The 27984-nt window shown below is 40.6% G+C and overlaps 1 protein-coding gene across 2 annotated transcripts in view; it reads right to left on the minus strand.

Annotated features, from left to right (window-relative positions):
• The window catches only part of vps26c (VPS26 endosomal protein sorting factor C), a 51466-nt gene that overhangs the window by 14658 nt on the left and 8824 nt on the right, over positions 1-27984 (minus strand). For both annotated transcript variants that reach the window (XM_043701352.2, XM_087992506.1), the window contains 4 exons: positions 13662-13805; positions 12845-12994; positions 5047-5127; positions 1578-1652 (listed from right to left, as the gene is read on the minus strand). In XM_043701352.2, coding sequence (XP_043557287.2) covers positions 1578-1652; positions 5047-5127; positions 12845-12994; positions 13662-13805 — 450 coding nt within the window. The remainder of the gene's footprint in view (positions 1-1577; positions 1653-5046; positions 5128-12844; positions 12995-13661; positions 13806-27984) is intronic.

Consider the following 27984-nt stretch of genomic DNA (forward strand, 5'->3'; position numbering starts at 1 on the left):
AGGCAGGAAAGTGGCGTTCAGGATCATCAGATGAACCATGATTGTGCTGAATCATGTAGTAGACTCAATGGGCTGAATGGCCGACTTCTGCTCCTTTGTTTCATGGGTTTTCTCCTCTGAGATGATCATGGGATGCATTCACTTGGCAACTTATTACTCAGTCACTAGTTTAATCTTGAGTCATTGCAACATGAGAAGCATGTTACTCAACTTGGGACACTTTAGAACACTTATACTGTGGAAACAACAGTTCACTGCTGCCATACGCGGATTGACCATAGGGAGAGTTCATAACAGAATTTTCAAATGACAAATCAAATACACAAGGACTTGTAGTTCACCAACCCAACAGAACAACCCTGTTGTTTTACACACACAAAAAAAAGTTTAACTGACCTGGTTTAAAGCATTTTGAATAATGGTCACATTTGCCAGTGACCGAATTTAATATTACAGATGGAATCTAGTGACTGCTTGGATAATACAAGACACTCAGTGATTTTCGAATAATGCAAACTAGTCAAGGACAACTAACACACGAAAGTAAAGAGTTAGAATAAAATGCTATTTTATTCTGTCAGTCAAAATGACTCAACATTCAAATACTGTATTGAAGAGTTTGTGCTCAGGTCATGGATTGGAATTAGATTCCTTGTCTATTTGACTCAGAAGGAAGGGAGGCAAACCAACTCAAGCAGATATTGGAATCTGAACCAAAATAATTGTGAATAGAAGTTGGTCTGAAAAAGTCAAATGAATTCTTGCTACAATTGACATATCATGTGTTAGGGGATAACTGAGCACTGAACATATTTGGTTCCACTTTGTGCTACGATTCCTATTGAAAGTGTTGCAGAATCTAATCGGTTGTTTATGACCTTGAATGCAAGACTCTAAGTTAAAGAGTTGAAGTTTTTCCAGGTTTCAATCCAATATTTGACCATCTAACTCAAACGAAATGATTTCCACCAGACATTTGTATTTTGCAGCTGCTTGGTGTTACGACACCACAGAACAGGCCTGTGGAGCCAATAATCTTAATTTTCATTCCATCAGTTTTGAGCCATCCGGGAAATCAAAGCTAACATATTCGTTCTGTGCCTACACAACTTAATAAACAAAATCTCTATCCTCTAGGTGATACACAAGAACTGTTGCCTTTCCATGAAGGAAAACAGGTTCTTCCATACTTGCTAGTTCATGAAGATGTCAAACTACCTTCAAAATGATCATCTAGTCATTAAGGGAATCTGAGACAGCAGAGACCACCCTCCAATCAATCACTCTGTTGTGATTAAAAACCAAGTTGAGAGAATGATTGTGTGACCCAGGCACTAGTATACATGCTGGATCCAATCACAATGATGCCAGCAGAAATGAGCATTCGTTTTTGTTGATTTCAGAGGTCAAACATTCCTTAGATCTGCAGTCTCATCTAGAAATGTTCCAGAACCAAAACTTGTGGCTGTAACCCTGTTGATTTGTGCCCAAGATTGGCTACAGATTATTCTCATTTCCTTGACTGCTAACCACATATGACACACCCAAGCACAGCTTTCATCAGTTGTGGTACTCACCTCTTTGATGTTTTGTAGAGAATCAGGGGTGATGTTAAAATCCACAGGGCTGGGGGTTAGCCTCCCCTTTTGAGGCTTTAAAAGAAAATAAATAACATTTTTTAAAAAGCAATTTACAGAAATTCAGTTTGAAAAGCATTTCAGCTCATCACGCATGTTCCAATCAACAAAGTTGACCCAACACAATCCCACTTTCCAGCACTTGATTATTGGTCTTGTATGTTACAGCACTACCAAGTGCTTTTTAAAATGTTGAGGGTTTTTTTTTTCCTTGTTTAGCTCTGCCTCCATTTCAGGCAGTAAATTCCAGATCTCCACAGTCTTCTGGATGAAAATAATTTTTCTCAAATCCCTATTAAATTACCTCTTAGAAATCTAGGTTCATTGGTTAGAGACAAAGCATAAAGCTCTTCCTTCTCACTATAAACTGATCCTCCCTAATTCATTCGGTCCCTCCTTCAACCTCTGATATTCAATACAAACTCCAGTCCATCCAACCTTTCTTCAAACTTCTCCAGTCCAGAAAACATCCTTATAAACCTTCCTTGTACCTTTCCTTGAGCAATGCTATTTTTCCTGCAGTTCAGTAAAACTGAATTCTGCACAATACACAAGCTGTGGCCAACAAAGTGTTGTATTCAGCTCCAGCGTTAAGTTTCCAGGTCTGAAATTCTATGACTTAACTATGAAAGCTAAGTATCCTTTATGCCTTTCTTATCACATTATCTAATTGCCCAGCCACCTTCAAGAATCTATGAATTTGCACTTCAAACTTCATTGCTCCTCTACATTTCAGTAGCCTACCTTCATTATATACATATTTCACAACTTGGAAATGGATGGAATTTTACACAAATACTAGAAAGTCACAAGTTCCCAACAATAGCACATCTGTTGGGATGGCAAGTTGAGAAAGCTTCAGGCCCCTGCTCTTTTCTATTTATTTCTCAACATGCTGTCCTAACAAATGAGGCTCCATACCTGGAGTGCACACTGAGCAAAATGGGCACATAATGCAGAAGATATCTTTACTGGTATGGTGACCCCAATAACATCCGTGGCCAATCACTGATTAAACTTCCTTTGAAGCTCACTGAATATGAAGTACCTGGGTAACTAGCAACAGCGTGCCCATCTGGAAGTCAACGAGGCCCATTATAAAGCCGATTGAGCTAAGAGACTTGGGTTCAAGTCCCACCTGCTCCACAAGTGCGTAATAACATCGCTGAACAGGTTAATTAAAATACCTAAATCAGGTCCAATGATTCACATTGTCCATAATGGGCTTTGCATGTGATTTTCTAATTGGCTACACAGATGGTTGATAGTTAAAAACAAAAAAAAGTCACAGCAATTTAGTGGTAGGAAAATAGTTCCCGAAATGAAAAGAAAAAAAACAGACTCAATAAATGGGTTCTTGTGCTACGGCAGTAATGTTCCTACTTTTGAGTTAGGAAGCCCAAGTTCAAGTTTCACCTGCTCCAGAGGTGTGTAAGAACACCTCTGAACAGGTTAAATAGAGAAATAGGTTAAATAAAAACAAAAAGAAAAAATATGATTACTGGAGCTCTTGTGGCACAACGGTAGTCTTCCTATCCCTGGAGCCAGAGGCCTGGGTTAAAGTCCCACCTACTCCTGAGGTGTATAATGCCATCCATGAGAAGGTTGATCAGAAAATGTTATAAATCAGACCAAGTGAGCCAGGAAACCTTCGTACGAGTCCCACCTGTTCTGGAAATGTGTCGAAATAAATCTGAACAGGTTGCCTAAGTTCCATAAAACTGAGGAGAAAGTGAGGTCTGCAGACGCTGGAGATCAAAGCTGAAACTTTATTGCTGGAACAGCACAGCAGGTCAGACAGCATCTAGGGAAAAGGAGATTCGACGTTTCGGGCACATGCCCTTCCTCAGGAATGAGCAGAGAGTGTTCAGCAGGAGAAGATAAAAGGTAGGGAGGAGGGACTTGGAGGAGGGGCGTTGGAAATGTGATAGGTGGAAAGAGGTCAAGGTGAGGGTGATAGGTCGGAGTAGGGTGGAGGCGGAGAGGTCAAGAAGAAGACTGCAGGTCAGGAAGGCGGTGCCGGGCTGGAGGGATTCGGCTGAGACAAGTTGGGGGGAGGGGGGGATGAAGAAACTGGTGAAGTCCAAGTTCATCCCCTGTGGTTGGAGGGTTCCCAGTCGGAAGATACATCCCCTGTGGTTGGAGGGTTCCCAGTCGGAAGATAGGGACTGGGTTCCTATCTTCCGACTGGGAACCCTCCAACCACAGGGGATGAACTTGGACTTCACCAGTTTCTTCATCCCCCCTCCCCCCAACTTGTCTCAGCCGAATCCCTCCAGCCCGGCACCGCCTTCCTGACCTGCAGTCTTCTTCTTGACCTCTCCGCCTCCACCCTACTCCGACCTATCACCCTCACCTTGACCTCTTTCCACCTATCACATTTCCAACGCCCCTCCTCCAAGTCCCTCCTCCCTACCTTTTATCTTCTCCTGCTGAACACTCTCTGCTCATTCCTGAGGAAGGGCATGTGCCCGAAACGTCGAATCTCCTTTTCCCTAGATGCTGTCTGACCTGCTGTGCTGTTCCAGCAATAAAGTTTCAGCTTCCATAAAACTGATCCAGGCAAAGCTGATTGCTAGATAATGCAGGCAAGCATTATTACTAGATTATTAACCTAGTGACCAAGTTAATGTTCTGGAGACCTTGTTTCAAATCTTACTATGTCAAATGATAAATTTGAAGTCAATTAAAAAGTATAAAGCACATCCAGGGGCACGAGTGGCACAATAGCAGTGTCCCTACCTCTGGGCCAAGGGACCTGGGTTCAAGTCTCACCTGCTCCAGAATAATATTATTCATGACATCGCTGGATAGGTTGATTAAAAATCTGAAATTGAAAGCTAGTGCCGGTCATGTTAACATGTTAAAAAAATATATAAATAAAACAGACCCAGGGATGGGTCTGCAGAACTCTGTCCCAGGCTGGGACGAGCCTATGTACACCAAAGAAGTGGGTCTATTTTGATGTTCAACAATAAGTGATATTCCTTTCTAGTCATGTGTCCTGAGTTATTATAAACTAGACAAAATAAAAATGACCTTCCACAACCGTGGCCCCTCAGCACAATTCTGTAGTCTGTCAACATTAATGTCTAAACAGGTTCATAACTTCAACGTCTCTTGTTTAATTTTTTACACTTTTAAATTTTCAGTCATATCATTTTCACACCACCTTTGTCCCTACGGAGGCCCAGCTTTAACTTCTGAGCATCAATTTCCCACTCTTAAGTTCTGACACAGCTTTCTCCCCAATTTCCATTTACATCAAACCAATTTATCATCTTTGTCCTTCACATATCCAACTGCTGGCTTCAACAGTAACTTCCAGTGAGCCCTCGGGAGATTAACTAAAGGTCAGAACTAAACACATCTTCCAAATCTTGATTTCAAAAAGTTAGTCTGCACTTACCAGTGAATGTACAATGAACTCACAGCTCTTGGTCAAGTCTTTGGCAAGCAGTGGTCGACGGACATCACAACGGAGGGTGTACTGGAAGAGGGCAAAATGGTCAATCACAGAGCGCACTGTAATTACAATAAATTCCAGATCTACAACAGTCATAGAGTCACAGAGATGTACAGCATGGAAACAGACCCTTTGGTCCAACCTGTCCATGCTGACCAGATATCTCAAACCAATCTAGTCCCACCTGCCAGCACCCAGCCCATATCCCTCCAAACTTTTCCTATTCATATACCCATCCAAATGCCTTTTAAATTTTGCAATGTACCAGCCTCCACCACTTCCTCTGGCAACTCATTCCATACACGTACCACCGTGTGTGAAAAAGTTGGCCCGTAAGTCTCTCACCCTAAACCTATGCCCTCTAGTTCTGGACTCCCCAGGGAAAAGACTTGGCCTATTTACCCCATCCATGCCCCTCATAATTTTGTAAACCTCTATAAGGTCAACCCTCAGCCTCCAATGCTCCAGGGAAAACAGCCCCAGCCTGTTCAGCCTCTCCCTATAGCTCAAATCCTCCAACCCTGGCAACATCCTTGTAAATCTTTTCTGAACCCTTTCAAGTTTCACAACATCTATCCGATAGGAAGGAGACCAGAATTGCAAGCAATATTCCAACAGTGGCCTAACCAATGTCCTGTACAGCCACATCATGACCTCCCAATCCCTATACTCAACACTCTGACCAATAAAGGAAAGCATATCAAATGCCTTCTTCAGTATCCCATCTACCTGCGACTCCACTTTCAAGGAGCTATGAACCTGTACTCCAAGGTCTCTTTGTTCAGCAACACTCCGTAGGACCTTACCATTAAGTGTATAAGTCCTGCTAAGATTTGCTTTCCCAAAATGCAGCACCTCGCATTTATCTGAATTAAACTCCATCTGCCACTTCTCAGCCCATTGGCCCATCTGGTCAAAATCCTGTTGTAATCTGAGGTAACCCTCTTTGCTGTCCACTACATCTCCAATTTTGGTGTCAAGCATGGATAAATGGCATTCCAGGAATCCAAGGTTACAGAATTCTAGCTATTGATACCTTAGATGACAGAAGCTTATTTGCCATAGCTTGACCTCAAACGACACTACAACAGAGAATACCAAATCTTTGATAATCAGTAATCAGAAATCTGAAATATAGGTTTCATCACTTGCTGCTGACCTTCAGTTTTGGATAATTGACCTTATAACCAAGCTAAAAAATTCATCTCCAGCTGGGAGTCACCTCGACCAATAATCCATATTATTCATGTTCCTTAATGCCTATTTTAATCATGGTTCAGCACCAAGATTTAACAAATCGAACATTTCATCTGAAGCATAGTCATAACTTCAAAGTTTTTTTTAATATAAACTTAGTATTCTACTGAAAAGTCAACTTAGAACAATGCAAGTTAACCTCACTGCAACATGAACAAAATGTGCACCATCAGATGAGACAAATACAACAAAACAAAAAGATAAACAAAGCTCAAACAGCAAGTAACACAGCTTTGAAAGAATAGACAAGTTGCTTCTTGAAAATACCATGTTTCATTCCAAATTAAGACATTATTAAAAGATTTGGGAATAAAAGCAAGGCACTTTCACATAGTTTGTCAAAATAAAAACAGCAGTGCTGCTGCATCACTTAGTTCCAGCTGGTATAAATACAGTAAATAATACAAGCTCAATAAAATTGCACATGATATTGAGGCCACAATGTGATCTGTCATGACCTAATCAAATGATGGAGCAGGTTTGATAATCTGAATGAACTGTTACTGCTCCTAACTCATAGTTTGTACAGATAAATTGCTTGACAAGTGAGTCAGAGGTATGATGGAAGACATGAAAGTAGAGTTGAAGCAAAAAGCAAATCAGCCATAATCTTATTAATTGGTAGAACAGGCTAGATGGACCAAATGGCCTTTTCCGGATCTAAATGTGTAAACTGGATCCATAAATTTAAGAACGAACTGAACACACATTTGTTTCAAATCTGGTAAGCCACTTCACCTTGCTTTTGGTGGGAGGGGAATAATTCATTTCCAATGATTAAAAAGACGAAGAAACTTCATACTGCAATTATTATTGTAAACTAGAAGCAATGCACATTTTGGCTTATACAGCTCAAGATTACCCTATATTCAGCACTGTATCTCAGGACAGAAATAAAAGTATCTGAATACAGTTAGCTCCCCACATATTAAACTCAGTAAGGTGATTCCACAATGGAATCACATGTTGGAACTGAATACTTTCTTTCCCTCTCTCCCTGGAGCAGCCACTGGACTTTAAAAAAAACTTAATAGCTGCTGGAAGCATTCCAGTAGTGTGTTCAAGAATCAGGTTGATAGGGGCAAGGAGTGAACATAAGACATAGGAACAGAAATTAGGCCATTTAGCCCATCAAGTTTTTTCTGCCGTTCAATCATTCTATCAGTAATACTTGATACTCAAGAACCTATCTGTCTTCAATGTACATAATGACCTGGCCTCCACAGCCTTCTGTGCAATGGATTCCAAAGATTCACCACTCTCAGGCTGAAGAAGTTTCTCCTTATCTCAATTCTAAAAAGTCTTCCCTTTACTATAAGGCTGTGCCCTCGGGTCCTAGTCTCTCCGAACAATGGAAACATCTTCCCAACGTCCACTGTGTCCAGGCCATTCAGTGTTCTGTATGTTTCAATTAGATCCCCCCTCATCCTTCTAAACTCGGAGTATAAACCCAGAGTCTTCAAATGTTCCTCATACGTTAAGCCTTTCATTCCTGGGACCATTCTCATGAAAGTCCTCTGAACATTATCCAGAGCCAGTACATCTTCCTGAGATATGGGGCCCAAAACTGCACACAATACTCCAAACGTGACCTGACCAGAGCCTCAGAGAGCCTCAAAAGCTTTTATATTCAAGTCCTTTCAAAATAAATGCCTTCATTTCATTTGCCTTCCTGACTCAACCTGCAAGATTACCTTGAAAGAATCTTGGACAAGAACTCCCAAGTCTCTTTGCACTTCAGACTTCTGAATTTTCTCCCCATTTAGAAAATAGTCTATGCCTCTATTCTTCTTATCAAAGTGTATGGTCTCACACTTTCCCATGTTGCACTCCATTTGCCACTTCTTTGCCCACTCTCCTAACCTGTCCAAATACTTCTCCAGCATCCCCCCTCCTCAATGTTACTTGTCCCTCTACCTATCTTTGTACCATCTGCAAACTTGGCCAGAATACCCTCAGTTCCTTCATCTAGATCATTAATGTATAAAGTGAAGAGGTGTGGTCCCAACACAGCCTTGCGGAACACCACTTGTCACTGAGAAAGGCCCTTTTATCCCCACCCTCTGCTTTCTGTCAGACAGCCAAGCTCCTGTCCATGCTAGCAACTTGTCTCTAACACCATGGGACCTTATCTTACTCAGTAGCCTCCCATGCGGCAACTTGTCAAAGGCCTTCTTGAAGTCCAGGTAGGTAACAACCATTGGCTCTCCTTGGTCTAACCTACTCGTTACTTCTTCAAAGAGTTCTAGCAGATTTGTCAGACTTGACCTCCCCTTGATGAAACCATGCTGACTTTGGCCTATTTTACAATACACTTCCAAGGATTCGGAAATCTTATCCTTCACAATGGATTCCAGGATCTTACTCATGACCAAGATTAGCTAATAGGTCTGTAATTTTTTGTCTTTTGCCTTATAATCTTTTTAAATAGGGGTGGCACATTAGTAATTTTCCAGTCCTCTGGGACCCTCCCTGTTTCTAGTGATTCCTGAAATATCACCACTAATGCTTCCACTATCTCTTCAGCTACCTCCATTAGAACTCTGGGATGTTACACAGGGGATTTATCCATCTTCAGACCATTCAGTTTTTCTAGCACCTTCTCCTTGGTGGTGGCCACCATACTCAGCTCTGCCCCCTCACTCTCTTGAATAGAGATATTACTCGCGTCTTCTACTGTGAAGACTAAATTATTCCATTCCTCAGCCATTTACTTGTTCCACATTACTATCTCTCCAGCGTCATTTTCCCATGGTCCAATGTTCACTTTTGCCTCTGTTTTACCATTTATATATCTAAAGAAACTCTTAGAGTCTTCCTTTATATTACTGGCTAGCTTACCCTCATATTTAATAATTGCCCTCTGCTGGTCTTTGTAAGCTTCCCAACCCTCTGGTTTCCCACTACCCTACACCAAATTATAAGCTTTCTCTTTGCTTTTATGCTATCCCTGACCTCCCTAGTCAGCCAGGGTTGCCTCATCCTCCCTGTACCATGTTTCTTTTTCCTTAAGATGAATCTCTGCTGTGGCTCCTGAATTACTCCCAGAAACTCCCGCTATTGCTGTTCCACTGTTTTTCCTGCTCGGCTCCTCTCCCTGTCAATTCTACCCAGCTCCTCCCTCATGCCTCTGTAGTTGCCTTTATTCAGCTGTAATATCATTACCTCTATCTCCTCCCTCTTAAATTGCAGGGTAAATTCAATCATATTATGATCAATGCCTCCAAACAGTTCCTTCACCTTAAGATCCCTTATCAAGTCTGCCTCACTGCACAACGCTAAAGCCAGTATTGCCTGTTCCTTAGTGGGACTCCACCACAAGCTGCTCCAAAAAGCCATCATACCGACATTTCTTAAATTTGTTTTCTTGCAATCCACCAGCAATCTGATTTTTCCAGTCCACCTGCAGATTGAACTCCATGTTCACTGTAACTTTTCCTTTCCTGCACATCTTTTCTATATCCTAGTGTATCTTGAGTCCCAGCTCCTGACTACTGTTTGAAGGCCTGTATATAACTCCAACTATTGAGCGATTCCTCAATTCTACCCACCCAGATTCTACACAATCTGACCCTAATTTGTTTCTTACTAATAAGGCAAACCCACCCCTCTGTATTTTCGATAGAATGCATATCCTTAAATATTCAGCTACCAATCCTGAACCCCTTGCAGCCGCATCTCCATGATGCCCACAATGTCATACCTTGGAGAAAGTGAGGACTGCAGATACTGGAGATCAGAATCGAGAGTGTGGTGCTGGAAAAGCACAGGTCATGCAGCATCCCAGAAGCAGGAGAATCAACATTTCAGGCATAAGCCCGTCATCAGGAATGAGGCTTATGGGCTGGGGAGCTGAGAGGTAAATGGGAGGAGGAGTGGATGCCTACCTTGAAGAAGTTCTCCTCCTTTCTCTACAAGGCCCCAACTCCCTCCCATTTACCACTCAGCCCCTCAACCCACAAGCCTCATTCCTGATGAAGGGCTTATGCCCGAAACATCGATTCTCCTGTTCCTCGGATGCTGCCTGACCTGCTGTGCTTTTCCAGCACCACACACTCGACCATGTCATATTTGCCAATTTTAACCTGCGCCACAAGCTTTTACCTTATTCCTTATACTGTGTGGATTCAGATAGAACATCTTCAGTCCTGTATTAACCATTCCTCTTCTCGTGGTCATTCGTTTGTCAAGTGTGCTTGAAGTTGGATTGCTAACCCTTTCCAAACACTATCCTATTTGTGTTTTGCTGGAGATTTTAAGAAGCCCTCTTGAATTCTACACTCTTACCTCCTTCTTGCATTAAAGTTTTCTAATTTCCCCAATAACTAAATCATCCAATCATATCCCATCCTACCCCACACCCCCCCCCAACACACATTTAGTTTAAAGCCCTGCCAATAGCCCTAATTATGTGATTCGCTAGGATCTGGTGTCAGCACAGTTCAGATGAAGACTGCTCCATCGGAACAGTTCCCTTCTTCCCCAGTACTGGTGCCAATGTGCCATAAATTCGAACCCATTTCTCCCACATAAATCTTTGCACCATGCATTTACCTGCTTAATCTTATTGACTCTGTGCCAATTAGCTTGTGGCTCAGGTAGCGATCCTGAGATTACCTTTTTGATTTGGCTTTCTAAATTTAGCTCCAAGTTGTTCATGCTCCCTTAGCAGAACCTCTGCCCTAGTTTTATTTACGTCGTTGGTACCTACATGGACCAAGACTACTGAATCTTTACTCTTGTACTCGAAGTTCCTCTGCAGCCTAGATGAGAAATCCCAAAACAGAGCACCAGGCAGTCAACACAACCTTTGGGACTCTCGATCCTGGTCACAAAGAACAGTGTCTATGCCTCTAACTATATTATCCCTAATTACGACAATATTTCTCTTCTCCCCTCCCACCCCCACTTGAATGACTCCCTGTACCATAGTGTTGCAGTCAGCCAGCTCATCCTCTCTGCAGTCCCCATTCCTGTCCATACAGGGAACAAAACTCTTGAACTTGTTGGACAAGGACAGGGGCTGAGGCTCCTGCAACTGTACCTCCTGGATCCCTCTCCCTGCCTCACGCACTGCCACACCCTTCTGTCCCTGACCATTAGCCAAATTCAAGTTATTTAGTCTAAGACTGTCTCCTGAAACACAATATCCAGGTAACTCCTCCCCTTCCTGATGTATCGCAGTGTTTGGAGCTCGGACTCCAGCTCATCAACCTTGAGCCAGAGTTCTTCCAGCAACCAACATCTACTACAAACAAGGTCACTGGGAACCACAGCGGGATCCACCTGCTCCCACACTATGCAGAAACAACACACCACCTGACCCTTCATTCTTATTGCATTTAATTAGTTTTGAATTTGATTGCGTTTGCAATGGGAAAGCAAATTGGAGCACACAAGGTACTGGGGTGAAAGGACAAGGAGGGTAGCAGCAGCAAAAGAGGCAGGTGATGAGCTGCAGGGAGGGTAGTGGTATTGGGAGAAGAATGGTGAGGAGGCCGGGAAAGGAAAATGGGCTGCAAGGTTAGTGAGGGACAAGGAGCATAAAGAGATGATGATTAGGATGACAAAAGAGGAAGAGAGTGAGAAAGGAGGAGTGTGGCAATATGGAGAAAGAAAACAGCAGTAAGGCTCAGAACGAGCAGACTGCGCAGTTACTACAAACAAGAGTGAAAATTTGCATCAACCAAGTGCGCAGTTAGATGCCAAAGAGCAAAAAAATCTGAAGAAAACAGCAAGAGTCAGCCATTTTAAGCTTTCAAAAGTTATGAAAATAAATTTGTACACAATTTTCTGAGTTATGCCAATAAAATGTAGAGTCAGCAACTTTTCCTTCCCTTTTAACACTTTAAATTTATTTCATTTCAGGTACTTCAAATGTGACAGGGTTTGGCACATTCAAATGTCATCGAAGGCACATTATAAATGCAATGATTGCTTTATATTTACAAGTAGCTAGAGTCGAAGACCACTTCTGAACTTCTGACCACCACTTTACTTAAAGCTGTATTATGCTGATCTATTACTGCATCTCATATCACAGCAGCTCATATCTTGCGATGGCTTACTGCATTTTGTTAGAAGCATTTATTCTTTATTCTCAATTTTTTTTGGAAGAGAACCTTTCAGCTTGCTTTTATTCCCCTAAATCTCAACATTTCAGAGTTTAAAATACCAGTAAGCTAAAGTGCACCACTTGTAAATCATAGGAGGCTGAGGTTAACAGAAAGCAAATTTAGACAAGATGCTTAATGGATAGTAAATCTAATATAATCCCTTATATTCCAATAAATGTTCCAGTTATTCCTAAAGATTGCAGCTTCTGGTGGACTCAAAGGGGAATGGAACATTATAAAAGTCAGACAAGAAAATTCTCGCTTCTGACTCATCCAAGTCCAGCCCCAATTAAGTTACAGCAAAAATGATGACACTGTAATAATTAATTGAACACGATCTAAACCTAATACACACTGCTGTCACTTACCTGAATATTTACAAAGACTCCATGGTATGTCTCATACATAACTTTACTGCCTTTAACCTTCAGTGGGAATTCAAAAGGAATTTCTGTCCGGCCACTTGGAAGCTTTCCCGCCTTGGTTACCTCTATGCTATTGCTGATGAGCTGGATCGGCTGGGGAAAGAGCAAAAGTCAGTGCTGAAACTTCAAAACAAGTTAAGCCACAAAGTTTGTAATGTTTTGGGGAGTAGTCTTGAAATGCTAAGGTTCAGTGTGAGACATGTGTGTATCTCACATTCACAGTTCAAATGCAGAAGGTGAAGTCCCAGAACTCAGCTCCAATGGTGGGTGATACTGTTCCATTGCAGTGAACACAGATTGCAAATTTCATTAACCTGCAACACATCCAAGCTCAGAACAGCACACTCCATCCTAGAAGTAAAACATCTTTGTGAACTCTATATGTTCCACATTCTTTTATCTTTGTGTAAAACAATAAACATAATGCACATTTCATACTTGGGGAACAAACAGACCTTTGAATATATGCTGGTTGTCTCTTCTTGGAAAGGAAACATTGAAGGTGATCCCCTAAGTCTGCGCTCATTAGTAATCTAGTTCTTTGCATTGCACAGCAAACTAGCACAAAACTGGAAGGTTATTGCAGAAGCAAAGTGGTGTACAGCTCTCCTCCAAAAATGGTAAACATTCCCAGTTAAGTGCTGCGATATTAGTTCAGTTATTCCAATAGACACCAAGCAAGAGAAATATAATTTTTCAAAAATTTATTGTCACCATTAGCTAATTTAAAGAGGAAAGAAGTGGGGACAACCTTGCATACCTTGACAGAGTTGTAGAAAGCTTCAAATACACCAACACTCTTTGCACTGAGTTGCAGGCTAACAACTCCATCCATGGCCAAGGTGATTCCCTGGTGCTGAATGGCTTCTTTACTGCATAAAATTACGACTCCAGACAGAGTTTCCTGCAATAGAGCCATAGTACTGATCATAAAGTCTTGCCGTTATTTATTCCATTTCACACCATTTAACTTGCCCCATCCATCAGCAAACCATTTTATTGTACGCTTCTTTTAAAAACAAGTGCTAAAAAATTCTCCTGGCATATAGAAAGACAGCTCAATGAATGCAGAGATTTGTCACCTGTTTAATTATCACAACATTGTAAATTGTATACAACAATTGGGTGTTGTTACTTTTATTCAGATAATGAAAATTAATTGGGAACCTACCCATGTTCACATTTATAGAGACAATGAAGACCCAAGATCAATTCCGAACTGCCCCAGCAGGTATATAACATACCTAAACTGGTTGTTTAAACAATAATTTAAGAGTCTTTGACACAGTTTGACGTCCCTCTGTCAGAACCAGAAGGTCCAGGTTCAAATTCCACTTGCCCTAGATGCGTCATAACATGTCCGAACAGGTTAATTAAAGACACTTGCCTTTGTTAAAAGCTTGACCAGAGGAAATCACTTATAATCAAGCCCCACTACTCAACCAGTCACACTATTAGTATAAACGTGTTAACGCAATCATTAAAATTCAGTTCTTTGCATATTATCATTCGGAATAAAGCCACTTGCATCAACCTTCTTCAATGAACTTAAAAGAAGTTCTTGAAAGAAGTTCTTTTCAAGACCAATCAAAACTATGTCTAATTATTTAATCAGTCAACATGCCAATTAATGAGCATTTTTTTTAAAACTTATTTTGCATAAATTCTTGCTCCCTGTGACATCCGGAATTCTTGTGTCCGTCCTGATGAGTGCGATGGGAAAAGCATCGGCAGCATGTATCTTCCTTCAACAAAATTTTCAGCAGACACCCTTAGCATGTGCCAGGAATTACAACAACAGCCAACTTAACATTAAAATTCGAGCTTGTAATTGGTTCATTTATGCTTCTGAGAAATTACATATATTCATAGGCAGGGACCTGTCCTCTGCAGGGAGAAAGGAACATATCCCAGCATTGCAAGCTTTTGGAATCAAAAACTATGGGAATAAAAGCCCATGGAACATTCTTGATGGATCAATTTGCCAATGTATCAGCATTTATTACACCCTTGTTTAGAAAGGGAAGGAGACAAACAGGTTAGCCCCCCACCATATGCCAATGAGTTTAACATCCATTATTGAAAAACATCGGTGTCTATTATAAAAGGATGTAATAGCAGAGCAATTGGAAATATGCATGATCAAACAAAGGAAAAATCATGCCTAACAAACTTGTCAGCATTTCTTATGGCGGTAACAAACAGTATAGATAAAGGGCAAGTAGAGAATGTCATATTTGGATTTTCAAGAGTTCGATAAATTACTACCAGGTGGACTAATGAATAAAATAAGAGCTCATGGTTTTGTAGGTAGTATATTAGCATGGGTAGAATATCAGTTATCTAATAATAGATGGAGAATTGGAATAAGCGGACATTTTCAGGATAGCAACCTGTAAAGAATGGAACACCACATGAATCAGTCTTGGGGCCACAATTACTTTGAATACATATTAAAGACTTATGATGACAGAAGTGAATGCACTACCGCTAAGTTTGCAGCTGTCACAAACATGAGTGTAAAGGCAAGTTGTGAGGATGATACAGGTAGTCAATAGACAGATTAAGTCTATAGGGAAAATAAAACTTTCCCATATAATATCAGAAAATATGAGGCTGTGCACTTTGGCAGAAAGGTTAGAGGAGCTAAATATTACTTAAATACAGAAAGACTGCAGAAAGCTGGAGCACAGAGGAAGTCCTTGTGTATAATCATAGAAAAGCTAGTATACAAGTTTAGCAGATAATAGAAGGCAAAGAGAATATTGGCTGTTATTTCAAAGAGAATGATACATTAAAAACAGGGCAATCTTACTAAAGCTATACAAGGTACAAGTCGGACTACAGCAGTTTTGGGCCCCTTATCAAAACAAAGATATACTGGCAATGGAGACGGTCCAGAGAAGGATCACTACACTAATACCAAATATAGAGGGCCTGCCTTATAAGGACAGGTTCAGCAGATGGAGTTTGAGGAAGGGTTGTCAGACCCAAAACAGAGTCTGCTTTCACTGGATGAATGCACCCAACCCTGTTGAGTTTCTCCAGAAATTTCTGTTTTAGCTTTAGCAGATTGACCTTGTACTTTTTGTAATCTAGAAGAATGAAAAGTGACTTCATTGTATCATACAAGGTAGATGTGGAAAGGTCGATTCTCTTTGTGGGAATGTCTAGAACCAGAAGGCAGAATAAGTGATTACTCTTTTAAAACAGAAATGAGTCAGAATTTCTTCCGAGGGTAGTGAATTTGTAGAATTCTTTACAACAGAAGGTTGAGACTGGGCTGCTAAATATATTCAAAGCTGAGACAGACGGTGTTTATACTGCTAGACATTGCAAAAAAAGGCATGAAAGTGCAAGTGAAGATTATCAGTTCAACCTGATCTCATCAAGTAAGGTCGTGGACTTGATAGGCTGAATTGCTTGCTTTGTTCCTGTGTCCTGTGGTGAAAGAATGCTTTTTGACACCACCACCTGAATAGAACAGCTCCAGTTTTAAGGGTTACCTCCAATGTTTTGAATTCACCCAGAGGAAATAGCTTACGTAAATTTTATGAAAGGGCATACAATCTGAAATATTAGCATTCTCTTCTCCCCACAGTTGCTGCTTCATCTGCTAGTTACTTCCAGCATTTGCTGTTGGACTATAACCTGGTGTTGTGTGATTTTTAACTTTGTACACCCCAGTCCAACACCGGCATCTCCAAATCATCATTACACCACCAGGTTATCACAAGAAAGAATCACACCTGAGGATTCGCTTAAGTTCAAGTCTTCTACATCACTGAATCTCAGTCTGGTACTCAATTTCCACAGATATGGACTAGAATTATGAAGAAAAAGCCAAACAGAACCACCTGCAGAACCTCTCATAAGAAGGGGAATGTTTGCATATATTCCATATGTATAAGAGAATGAAGAGTAGCCCAAAAAAACCGAAAGAACTGCGGATGCTGTAAATCAGAAACAAAAACAGAAATTACTGGAAAAGCTCTGAGGAAATGCCACTAAACGTTAATTAATTTCTCTCCACAGATGCTATCAGACCTGCTGAGCCTTTCCAGCAATTTCTCTTCTTCTTTGTAAAGAGTAGCCCATCCTGTGGAAGAATGAGAAAACAAAGACAGGCTAATTGAATTAAAGAGTTGCAAATTTTGAAAAGAAACATTTAGATTTCAGAAATAATTTGGGAAACTAAGGGCATGGCAGCTGAAAGATCAACATCCAAGAGTGAAAAACTGAGAAAAAAAAACACAGAAAATGCTGGAGGAACTCAGGCCTGGCTGCATCTAAGTAAAGGGGAAACAGTTCATATTGAGTCGAATATGGCTTCTCCAGAACTTGAAAATCTTGTGTCAAAAGAGTATGTTTGCTTGATCATAAACATGTTTATCTTCTGATTTCGGTAGGTTCTTTAGACAAGAGAATAAATATTCAAGTACTTGCTTGGCCTAAAACCTCTAAAGTAATGATTGGGTGGCATGGTGGCTCAGTGGTTAGCACTGCAGCCTCATAGCACCAGGGTCCCAGGTTCGATTCCAGCCTCGGGTGACTGTCTGTGTGGAGTTTACACGTTTTCCCTGTGTCTGTGTGGGTTTTCCTCCAGGTGCTCCGGTTTCCTCTCAGTCCAAAAATATGCAGGTCAGTGAATTGCCCACAGTGTTAGGTGCATTAGTCAGAGGGAAATGGGTCTGGGTGGGTTACTCTTCGGAGGGTCAGTGTGGACAGGTTGGGCCAAAGGGCCTGTTTGCACGCTGTAAGGAATCTAATCTAATCTTGACAACCAAATGCTTTAGCATCACAGTGGTTGTAGCCAATGTGTATCTAATCATGGTCAGTAAAATCATTTACAGCTGTTTACCCCGACAACATACCTGTGAACAGCACTAGCTCCCAACGACTGGATTTCAAAGAACCAGCAATATGAAAAATAAATGTAGCAAAGCCAAGAAAGACTACCAATGGAAATGTGTTTCGGCCACCAAGTCAATCAAGCTACCGGATACAAGAATCAGACTTAATTCATTGACAGAAGATCAGAACTGTTTTTATAAGATATACTTAGGAGAAGGCAGTTAATGGAGTATCCAAAGGCAAAAGGAAACATTTAGAAGGCACAGATTTGCATTCTTCAGTTTTCCAACACAATACCCATAAAATAGGAGAAAATTGCAAGTAATATAGGTCCATAGATACTAGAAACACAAAAGTCCAAATATGTTGAAATGTTATCTTGAAAGATTCCCATCCTGAAATAACCGAACATTTTCCAACCTGAGTTTGCATCATTTGCTGCCTGATCAGGTCCAGTTTCCAAGGTTATCTATAGCAAAGTGGACAAAGTTAAAAATCATACAACACCAGGTTTGTTATAGCCCAACACGTTTATTTGGAAGCACGAGCTTTCGGAGTGCTGCATACCAAAGTGGTTATTGCATTTTCCTATCACCAGAGGGCAGCAAAGACATGCCTACTAAACTTTTTAATTTTAAGCCCATTAGTTTCTTTACACAGAAGTCATTTATTTTTTAAATGTACAATAACGTTCATCAACTTCAGAACTTTCTACAGGGCAACTTACAGGAGGCACAGTAACAAAGGGTTGTCAGTCCCCATGAGATCACACGAATACTCCACCAACCCTTCCCCACTTGTTCAATAGAACACATTAATTTCAGGTCAAGGAGGAAATTGAGGGAAGAGTGCAAGATGGGGACAAAGGAAGGGGAAGGAAGTGATCCCATTATTCCTTAGAAGACAAAGCATCCAGCAACCTCTTGCAAAGTAACTTCAGCACATGACTGAAGCTGACTTGATGCAAATATTGAACAGGAGTTCTGAGTTTTAAACTATCCTGACAGCCCAAAGGGTCTCTTCTCACTACTTCCCATCGCAATGTAACTGAAAGTCTAATCTTTCATTACTTATGCACATTGCAGCAAATGAATGAGTGTGACAAGGGTAAAACATCAAGAGACCGAAAACCTGCATTTCCTTACAGCTTACATGGTGCAAGGAAAAATAAACTCCATGTAAAGTACTTTACCTGCACAGAATTAGTAACATAACATCAGAGGGGCTTGTTGGTTTTATGCAGCTTAATGTTTTCCATGTTTTCTCTTCACCTCCAACTTAGAATCTGACGTCACAAGACATTTAGTTCATTGTCAATGTGCTCACTTTACATAGAGCACGAGGCTTAACAGGGTACTATTTCATCCATGGAAATCATCACAGCAGAGTCCAGTCCCACACTCACCAGTTTTGTTGACACATACTTCCTGAATGATGAGAAGGAGAGGGAATCCAACCTCATCCAGGGTAATCTTTGTACTGTTATTGTCTATTGACACTGGTTAAATGGGCACAGAGCAGGTTACACTGACAACCATTGCAGTCTGGATGGCTCAGTTCCTTAACAGGTAAGCCTTTTGAGCTATCTGAATGGCAAGCTGCATTTTTAAAAATGAGAACGTTCACCTGTGGTATCTGCTTCAACTCTATAAACAGATTTAAAACTATTAACTGCACAGCAAACTAGATCAATTCAGAAACACAAAAACTATTCAAATAAGATTATGTTAGGATTGGTACAAAATGCAGTTGATTTCTTTAATAAGGATTTTATTTTGCTGCACAGGGTGAAGCTTTTTTTTGTTTCTGCCCAATTATTAATCTCCCAGGTGATCAAAGCATTTTTCTTCAGTTCCAAACTCAATATTTTCTTAGTCCTGCAGTGGTGATAAGCAAGCAATGTTATGTCAGGAGTGGTAATACTAGTCCGTAAGCGTCACCCATTACATAAGCTACAGACAGATTCATGAGGACTTGCTTCTGTTTTAATTAGCAGCTCTGCTAATTAGCATCTGCCACTTATTGATATTATAAAGCAACTTTCCAACAAAATTCAACAGCTAAGCAAATTATCAAGTATCAGTCTTTTAAACAGTTAATTTAAGAAATAAGAAAAATAAATGGTGTCAACCCTTGATTCATGTATCATTTCATGCAATATGCAGGTCAGCTGATCTTCCATTCAGCCCACAAAGTATATTTTTAATTTTAAACTCCGCTGTCCATTTTGGACTGGGGTCCCAGGTTAGATTCAAAATCCTGATCTCCAATTCTCTTTTCTCTCCAAAGTCATCAAATGTGCGTTACCTGGCAAATGTACATGCCCCCTTCCCAAGATGCTTTGATTGAATCCATCCAATGAGGTTACTGCTTCCATCAATACTGAAACGACTCTTCTCAAAGTCATAAATTTCAGAGACAATAACAGAAATTGCTGGAAAAATTCAGTAGGTTTAGCAGCAATTGTGGAAAGAAATGAAAATTTCTGAGGAAGGGTCACTCGACTCAAAACATTAACTCTAATTTCTCTCCATAGATGCTGCCAGACTTGCTGAGCTTTTCCAGCAATTTCTATTTTTGTCTCTGATTTACAGCATCTGCAGTTCTTTCAGTTTTTTATTCACAAATTACATGCTCAGGTCAAGGTAATGCAATGCTCTACATCTGTTTGCAACCTTTGACACAGTTTACTATCAATCCTCCTTCAATGTCTATCCACTGTCACGATGGTGAGACTGAAGTTGTTGGTTCCATTCTTATGTTGCTGTAGCCACAGGATTAACTGCATCACCTTAACCAACAGATAAAAGGAATCGATGGGAGGCCAAGCCAAAATTCATTGGATTAGATTCCCTACAGTGTGGAAACAGGCCATTTGGCCCAACAAGTCCACACCTCCGAACACTAACCCACCCAGACCCATTTCCCTCTAACTAATGCACCAAACACTTTGGGCAATTTAGCACAGCCAATTGACCTGACCTGTACATCTTTCGACTGTGGGAGGAAACTGGAGCACCTGGAGGAAACCCACATAGACATGAGGAGCACGTCAAACTTCACACAGTCACCAAAGACGGAATTTGAATCCAGGTCCCTTGCACCGTCAGGCAGCAGTGCTAACCACTGAGCCACCATGCAGTAAGCGGCTGGATCTCAACAACATGCTGACAGATTTCCTCAACATAGAGATATAAATCCTTCTCTCAATAAATCTCAAGACTGATATCCCTGACTCTTAAGCTCCGACAAATCCTCGGCAGTAAATCAAATCATAAAACAACTGAGTCAACCACATCAAAGGAACCTGATGAAGGGCCCCAATCTGAAACGCCAATTTTCCTGCTCCGCCGATGTTGCCTGACCTGCTGTGCCTTTTCAGCTCCATTTTTTTATTGCCTCTGACTTCGAGCATCTGCAGTCCTGACTGTCTCCATATTATTTTCCTGCTCCTGTCATCTGTGGCATTGTGAAGCACTTATCCTTGGCTCCTAATTCTCACTCAAATGCTCAGCCTCAGCAGCATCATCCAAAAACAAAACATCAGGTTCTACACATACACATGTTGATGGCCCAAATATCCGAACTTACAATCACTTCTATTGAACCCTCTACTGTTTAAAAATTATCACACTGCTTATCTCTAATGCAGAAGCAAATTAACATTTTTCCAACGAAGTATCAGGAAGATTGAAGCTATTGTTTCCAGCACTTCCTAACAAATGTTAGTCTCTAAGCACTGGCTCCACCTCACTTGCCAACTTCCCACCATTCATAAACTTCAGCTAATCCAAATCTGTTAAGATACAGTCAACTCACAAAATCCAATTCTCCTGTTACCTTATGTTCTTTGACATACATTATCTTCCAGTCTAACCAATGCCTTGATTTCTTTTATAATTCTTTGATCACCTCATATCTCCCTATTTGTCAAACGAACCAGAGATAAAATCTGCTTCCTCTGATTATCAACCTTTCTGCCATTAGAAACAGTTTCTCTTCACTCATTCCACAGTTTATTATTTTAAAGGCCTCCACTCTCAGGATTTGTCTACCACACCAGCAAGTCAGTTCTGAGAAGGCGTCATATCAAACTCAAAACATTAACTCGGTTTTTTGCTCTACAGATGCTGCCAGACCTGCTGAGGTCTGAGCACTTTGTTTTTTATGCACATTTTATCCCAAGATATTGCACATTTCTGCAATATTCTACTCAAATGTTCTTTAGGTTCTAAAGAGTAAACTATACCTCCTTTCTCCCATGACCTAAAAATGTTCATACCATTCTCCAGGAATATACTCAGCTCATTCACAGACAGTGAATAGAAGTGCTCCTGAAACAGAACCAATTGATATACCAATACCCATTTTCAACAGTTGAATATATTCCCTTAAGTCCACGGCTAACTTTTAATCTAGTTTGCTAATTTTAAAAAAATTACTCATTACTCCATAATCCTCTCTAATATTCTCCCAAGTCATATCTTGTCAAAGGCTTTTCTAAAGTCCAGGTACATTGTTTTTCCCCTATCTGCTATGTCTGGCACCAATTCAAACAATTATATGAGGCCCATTAAGCACAGTCAAACCTTTTGAAGTTTATGCTGGTTGTTTCTAAATTTACCTAAAATATGGTGTAATGAAAGATTCTAAACTGCAGATGTTAAATTAATTGGTCTGTAATTACCAGATTAGCTCCAACTCCAGCAGCCAGCTTCCTGTTCTTATCTGGTGACATCCAAAGAAATTAAAATTTGGCTCATCTTTACTGCAGTGCCTTCCCCACTCACAACATCAGTTCCTTCTCCAACCCACTATAATATACACAAATCTCCCAATGTAGCTTTGCATTGATTCAGGCACAAAGGAAAGGGATACCTTACTTGAGGTGAAAGTGCAGGGCCATCATCTGTGACAATTATACTCAAACCTATTGTCAGCTCCTTCAAAAGTGATCGCAAAACAAGGAATGTGGAGATAAATGTCTCTCCTACCATTCCCGTGTAACCCCATAAATTCTCCCTTCAGGCGCTTAGCTAATTCCCTTTCTAAATTCACAATAAAATCTCTCTTCAACACACAAGAAATACACCCCAGATAAATTCACTTGCTGTAAATATTCTTTTCCATCATGCCACAGTTAGTTCTTTCAACAATTACCTTAATTGACATTTTTTCAAAGCCATAAAAGTATCGAGCACGGAAATAGATCTTTCAGTCCCACTCACCCATGCTGACCAAGTTTCCCCAAACTAAACGAGTTCCACTTGCCTGCAGTTCGCCCAAACCTTTGTACATTTTTCCCATTCAAGTACCTGTTCAAAAATCTTTTAAATGTTATAACCATACCTGGATCTACCACTTCCTCTGGCAGTTCATTCAACATATGAACTACCTTGTATGAGAAAAAGTTGCCCTTCAAGTCCCTTTTAAATCTTTCTCCTCTCACCTCCAAAATATGCCCCCTAGTTTTGAACTTCTCTACCTTCGGGAAAAGATCTTTACTATTCACCTTATCTATGCCCCTCATGATTTTATAAACTCAATAAGCTTACCCCTCAACTTATGCTCCAGTGGAAGAGAGTTCTAGCTTATTCAGCCTCTCCCTATAGCTCAAATCCTCCAGTCCTGACAATATCCTTGTAAGTCTTTTCTGAACCTTCTCCAATTTCATAATATCCTTCCTAAAGGATGGTGACCAGGACTGTGCACAGTACATCGAAGTGGCCTCATCAACCTCCTGCTGAAAAATGTGTTGCTGGAAAAGTGCAGCAGGTCAGGCAGCATCCAAGGAGCAGGAGAATCGACATTTCGGGCAGAAGCCCTTCTGCAGGAATGCCCAAACATTGATTCTCCTGCTCCTTCGATGCTGCCTGACCTGTTGCGCTTTTCCAGCAACACATTTTTTAGCTCTGATCTCCAGCATCTGCAGTCCTCACTTTCAGTCTCCTGTACAACAATGTCAATTAAAGGTGATTGTGGAAAGAACTAACTGTGACATGAAGGAAAAAATATTCATAGCAAATGATTTTTCAAGAATGTATTATTTGAGAGTGTGTAGGAGAATGATTCCCTTTCTAAATTCACAATTGAGTTTGCCAAGCACCCTAAGGATGGCAAGGTGCTTCAGTGATTAGCACTGCTACCTCACAGCACCAAGGATTCTGGTTTGATTCCCCTCTCAGACAACTGTCTTTCTGGAGTTTACACATTCCCCCCAGTGTCTGTGTGGGTTTCCTCCAGGTGCTCCGGTTTCCCCCCCAGAGTCCAAAGACATACACGTTAGGTGGATTGGCAATGCCAAATTGCCCATAGTGTCTGGTGATATGCAGGCTAGGTGAATTTGCCATGGGAAATGCAAAGTTACAGGGATTGGGGGAGCGGTCTGGATGGGATGGTCCTTGGAGGATCGGTCTGGATTTGATCGGCCAAATGGCCTGCTTTTACACTGTAAGGATTCAATGATTCTATGAACATGACATCCCAACACCTATAATGCTAACAGAAATACTTTCTCTCTATGTTTTCTGTTTACACTCAACTATTCTAACAAAACTTCACTCAACCTTCTCATCACCTAGCAGAACAATCTTAGCCTTTCAATCTGTTCACGTAATGTGGAATACCTAAACAAAGCACAGAGATCGAAGAGAACAGCAGCCAGAGTGCCCGGATATTCAGGAATGCTAACAGATATAAAGAGACTCTGTTTCTGAGCTATGATGACAACACACAGTGCACAGTTCTGCTCTCTTACCTAAGGAAAGGTTGTACTCTTCTGTGCAATACTTGATCTGTAGGCCATGAAAAAAATCAACTGATAGTTAATTTTAATACCCTCTTAAAAATACACTGCAAGTTTACACCTGAAGTCAATTCAGAGTCATCCTCCAACTTTACAACTTCATTCTCTATGTGTAATGAGATTTGACATACAGAAAGATTGTGTTTTACTTCACTGGTGAGAATGTGTATACAGTTTAAATATTGTCCTCCTGTTTCCACCCTCAGTAGAAAGAAAAAGCTCAGAGACACAGCATACCTTTATTCCAGGTTCTGGAAGGAGAAAGAATGATTATCCATGTGCATAGAGACAAGAGTTCATGGTGTCCTCTAGAACAGCAGTTTCTCAATGAACTATATAGTCATTTTACAGGAGGAGCATCCAGATAAGGCAACATGTGTATTAATTGGGTGACCATTACAATCAACAAGTATTAACAGTAAAGATTAAGCCATCTACTTTACACAATGAATAACTGACTTCACACAATGAATACTTTTCACCTTATTAACTGACATTACATACTGAGTTCTTCCAATAGTGTTAAATGGCTCTACATAACGAATGCTTTTCTACTTTGTTAACCTATTACCCTTGCCTGCAGCACCCCATTGTTATCTCTAAGTTCTGACCTGATCTGAGTCATGCTCAGCTCAACCTGTTTCATAGAAATCAGAACTTAGTTCTTTCCCTGCCTGCTTATACCCTATAAACACTCATTCCCTCCTTTTATCATTTCAATGATAACCACCCAGATGGATTACGAGCTTTCATAAAACTGACAGCCAGCATTTAACCAAGTTACTGACACATAGCATACAATGATTATAACAAAAATTACTAGCCCCTTCCCAACTCCTGTACTCAATACTCTGACCAAGAAAGGAAAGCATACCAAACGCCTTCTTCATTATCCTATCTACCTGCGACTCCACTTTCAAGGAGCTATGAACCTGCACTCCAAGGTCTCTTTGTTCAGCAACACTCCCAAGGACCGTACCATTAAGTGGATAAGTCCTGCTAAGATTTGCTTTCCCAAAATGCAGCACCTCGCATATATCTGAATTAAACTCCATCTGCCACTTCTCAGCCCATTGGCCCATCTGAGCAAGATCCTGTTGTAATCTGAGGCAATCTTCTTCGCTGTCCACTACACCTCCAATTTCTGGTGTCATGAGCAAACTTACTAACCATACCTCTTATGCTCACATTGTCATTTACATAAATGATGAAAAGTAGTGGACCCAGCAATGATCCTTGTGGCACTCCACTGGTCACAGGCCTCCAAACTGAAAAACAACCCTCCACCACCACCCTCTGTCTTCTACCTTCGAGCCAGTTCTATATCCAAATGGCTAGTTCTCCCTGTATGTCATGAGATCTAACTTTGCTCACCAGTCTCCCATGGGGAACCTTGTCGAACACCTTACTGAAGTCCATGTAGATCACATCTACTGCTCTGCCCTCATCAATTCTCTTCATTACTTCTTCAAAAAACTCAATCAAGTTTGAGAGACATTATTTCCCACACACAAAGCCATGTTGACTATCCCTAATCAGTCCTTGCCTTTCCAAATACATGTACATCCTGTCCCTCAGGATTCCCTCCAACAATTTGCCCACAACCAACGTCAGGCTCACTGGTCTATAGTTCCCTGGTTTGTCCTTACCACCTTTAACAGTGGCACCACGTTAGCCAATCTCCAGTCTTCCAGCACCTCACTTGTGACTATCGATGATACAAATATCTCAGCAAGAGGCCTAGCAATCATTTCCCTAGCTTCCCAGAGAATTCCAGGGTACACCTGATCAGGTCCTGAGAATTTATCCACTTTTATGCGTTTCAAGACATCCAGCACTTCCCCCTATGTACTATGGACATTTTGAAGATGTCACCATCTATTTCCCTACATTCTATATCTTCCATGTCCTTTTCCACAGTAAATACGGATGCAAAAAACTCGTTTAGTATCTCCCCCCATCTCCTCAGCTCCACACAAAAGCCAACTTGCTGATCTTTTCGGGGCCTTATTCTGTCCCTCGTTACTGTTTTGGCCTTAATGTATTTATAAAAAACCCTTTGGATTCTCCTTAACTCTTTCTGCAAAGCTATCTCATGTCCTCTTTTTGCCCTCTTGATTTCTCTCAAGTATACTCCTACTGCCTATATATTCTTTGAAGGCTCCCCTTGATCTATCCGGTCTAGAACCTGACATATGCTTCCTTCTTTTTCTGAACCAAACCCTCAATTTCTTTAGTCATCCAGCATTCCCTATACCTACCAGCTTGCCTTTCACCTCAACAGGAATATACTTTCTCTGAACTCTCGTTATCTCATTTCTGAAGGCTTCCCATTTTCCAGCCATCCCTTTACCTGCGAACATTTACCCCCAAAGAGCTATTGAAAGTTGTTGCCTAATACCATCAAAATTGGCCTTTCTCCAATTTAAAATTTCAACGTTTAGGTCTGGTCAAAAAAATAAAAACGAGAAACGCTGAAACTAAGGTAGTACTAATACTTGGGTTGAAAAGGGAAAGTTTGAATGTTTGATGTTTCAAAATTTTGGTTTGTTAAAGTGCTGGTTCAGAAAATCCTTTTCAAATAACTGTTTTTCCTTATTTGAATCAGGATCTCAATTCCATGTGTTTTGTGGGCTATGTCATGGGGCAGATTTTGTTTTTACATTGAAATTGTACAACATTACATTCTTTTTAAAATTATTAAACTGGCAACCTTAAAACAAATTGATTGAGTGTCTTGAGCCCCTGATTTGTTTCAAATTCTGCAATGTCTGTTTCAATAAAAAAAACAGTTGGGTCAGGGGTCATTCTTTAGCCAGATGAGAGTATTGTATTAAAATATCTTTGCTGCTATGTTTTCAATGCAGAGTGTTCACAAAATATTTTTTCGCTTGATGCTTTACGTTTTTCTGGAGAGTATCGGAACTTGAGGCTGAGCTGTTTAAATTCTGTCAATTATTGTTTCGGCTTCATTGGCCCTCTTCATATTGCAAATTCAAAGAATGTTGAGTTCGAACAAAGTTGCCACTGTAATTCCAACTGTGTTATTTGGGAAGTTCCATTTGAAGAACCTATTTTAAAATATTCAGCATTTGTTTCCCACAAATATCTGAGATTTAAATCTGAACTGAAATTGCCACTTCAATTGCTAAAGCTCAAAGAACATTTTGTTGTTTTCTTGCTCTTCCAGACTTCTGAAATACTTTTCCTGACAGCTTTCACATTAGCCAGGTTAAAGCCAGAAGTTATACACTTCCTGTTCCTTGGAGGAGCTGTGCACATAGCTCAAAACAAAGACATTTTTATACTTTTCTTACAGAATGAGCAGTAGGTATAGTTAGTAAGTTTGCAGATGACACCAAAATTGGAGGTATAGTGGACAGCGAAGAAGGTTATCTCAGAATACAACAGGATCTTGATCAGA

Source organism: Chiloscyllium plagiosum, unplaced genomic scaffold (genome assembly GCF_037043375.1).
Source record: "Chiloscyllium plagiosum isolate Xiang-an unplaced genomic scaffold, Cpla_swu_hap1 HiC_scaffold_12, whole genome shotgun sequence".
Lineage (NCBI taxonomy): Eukaryota > Metazoa > Chordata > Chondrichthyes > Orectolobiformes > Hemiscylliidae > Chiloscyllium > Chiloscyllium plagiosum.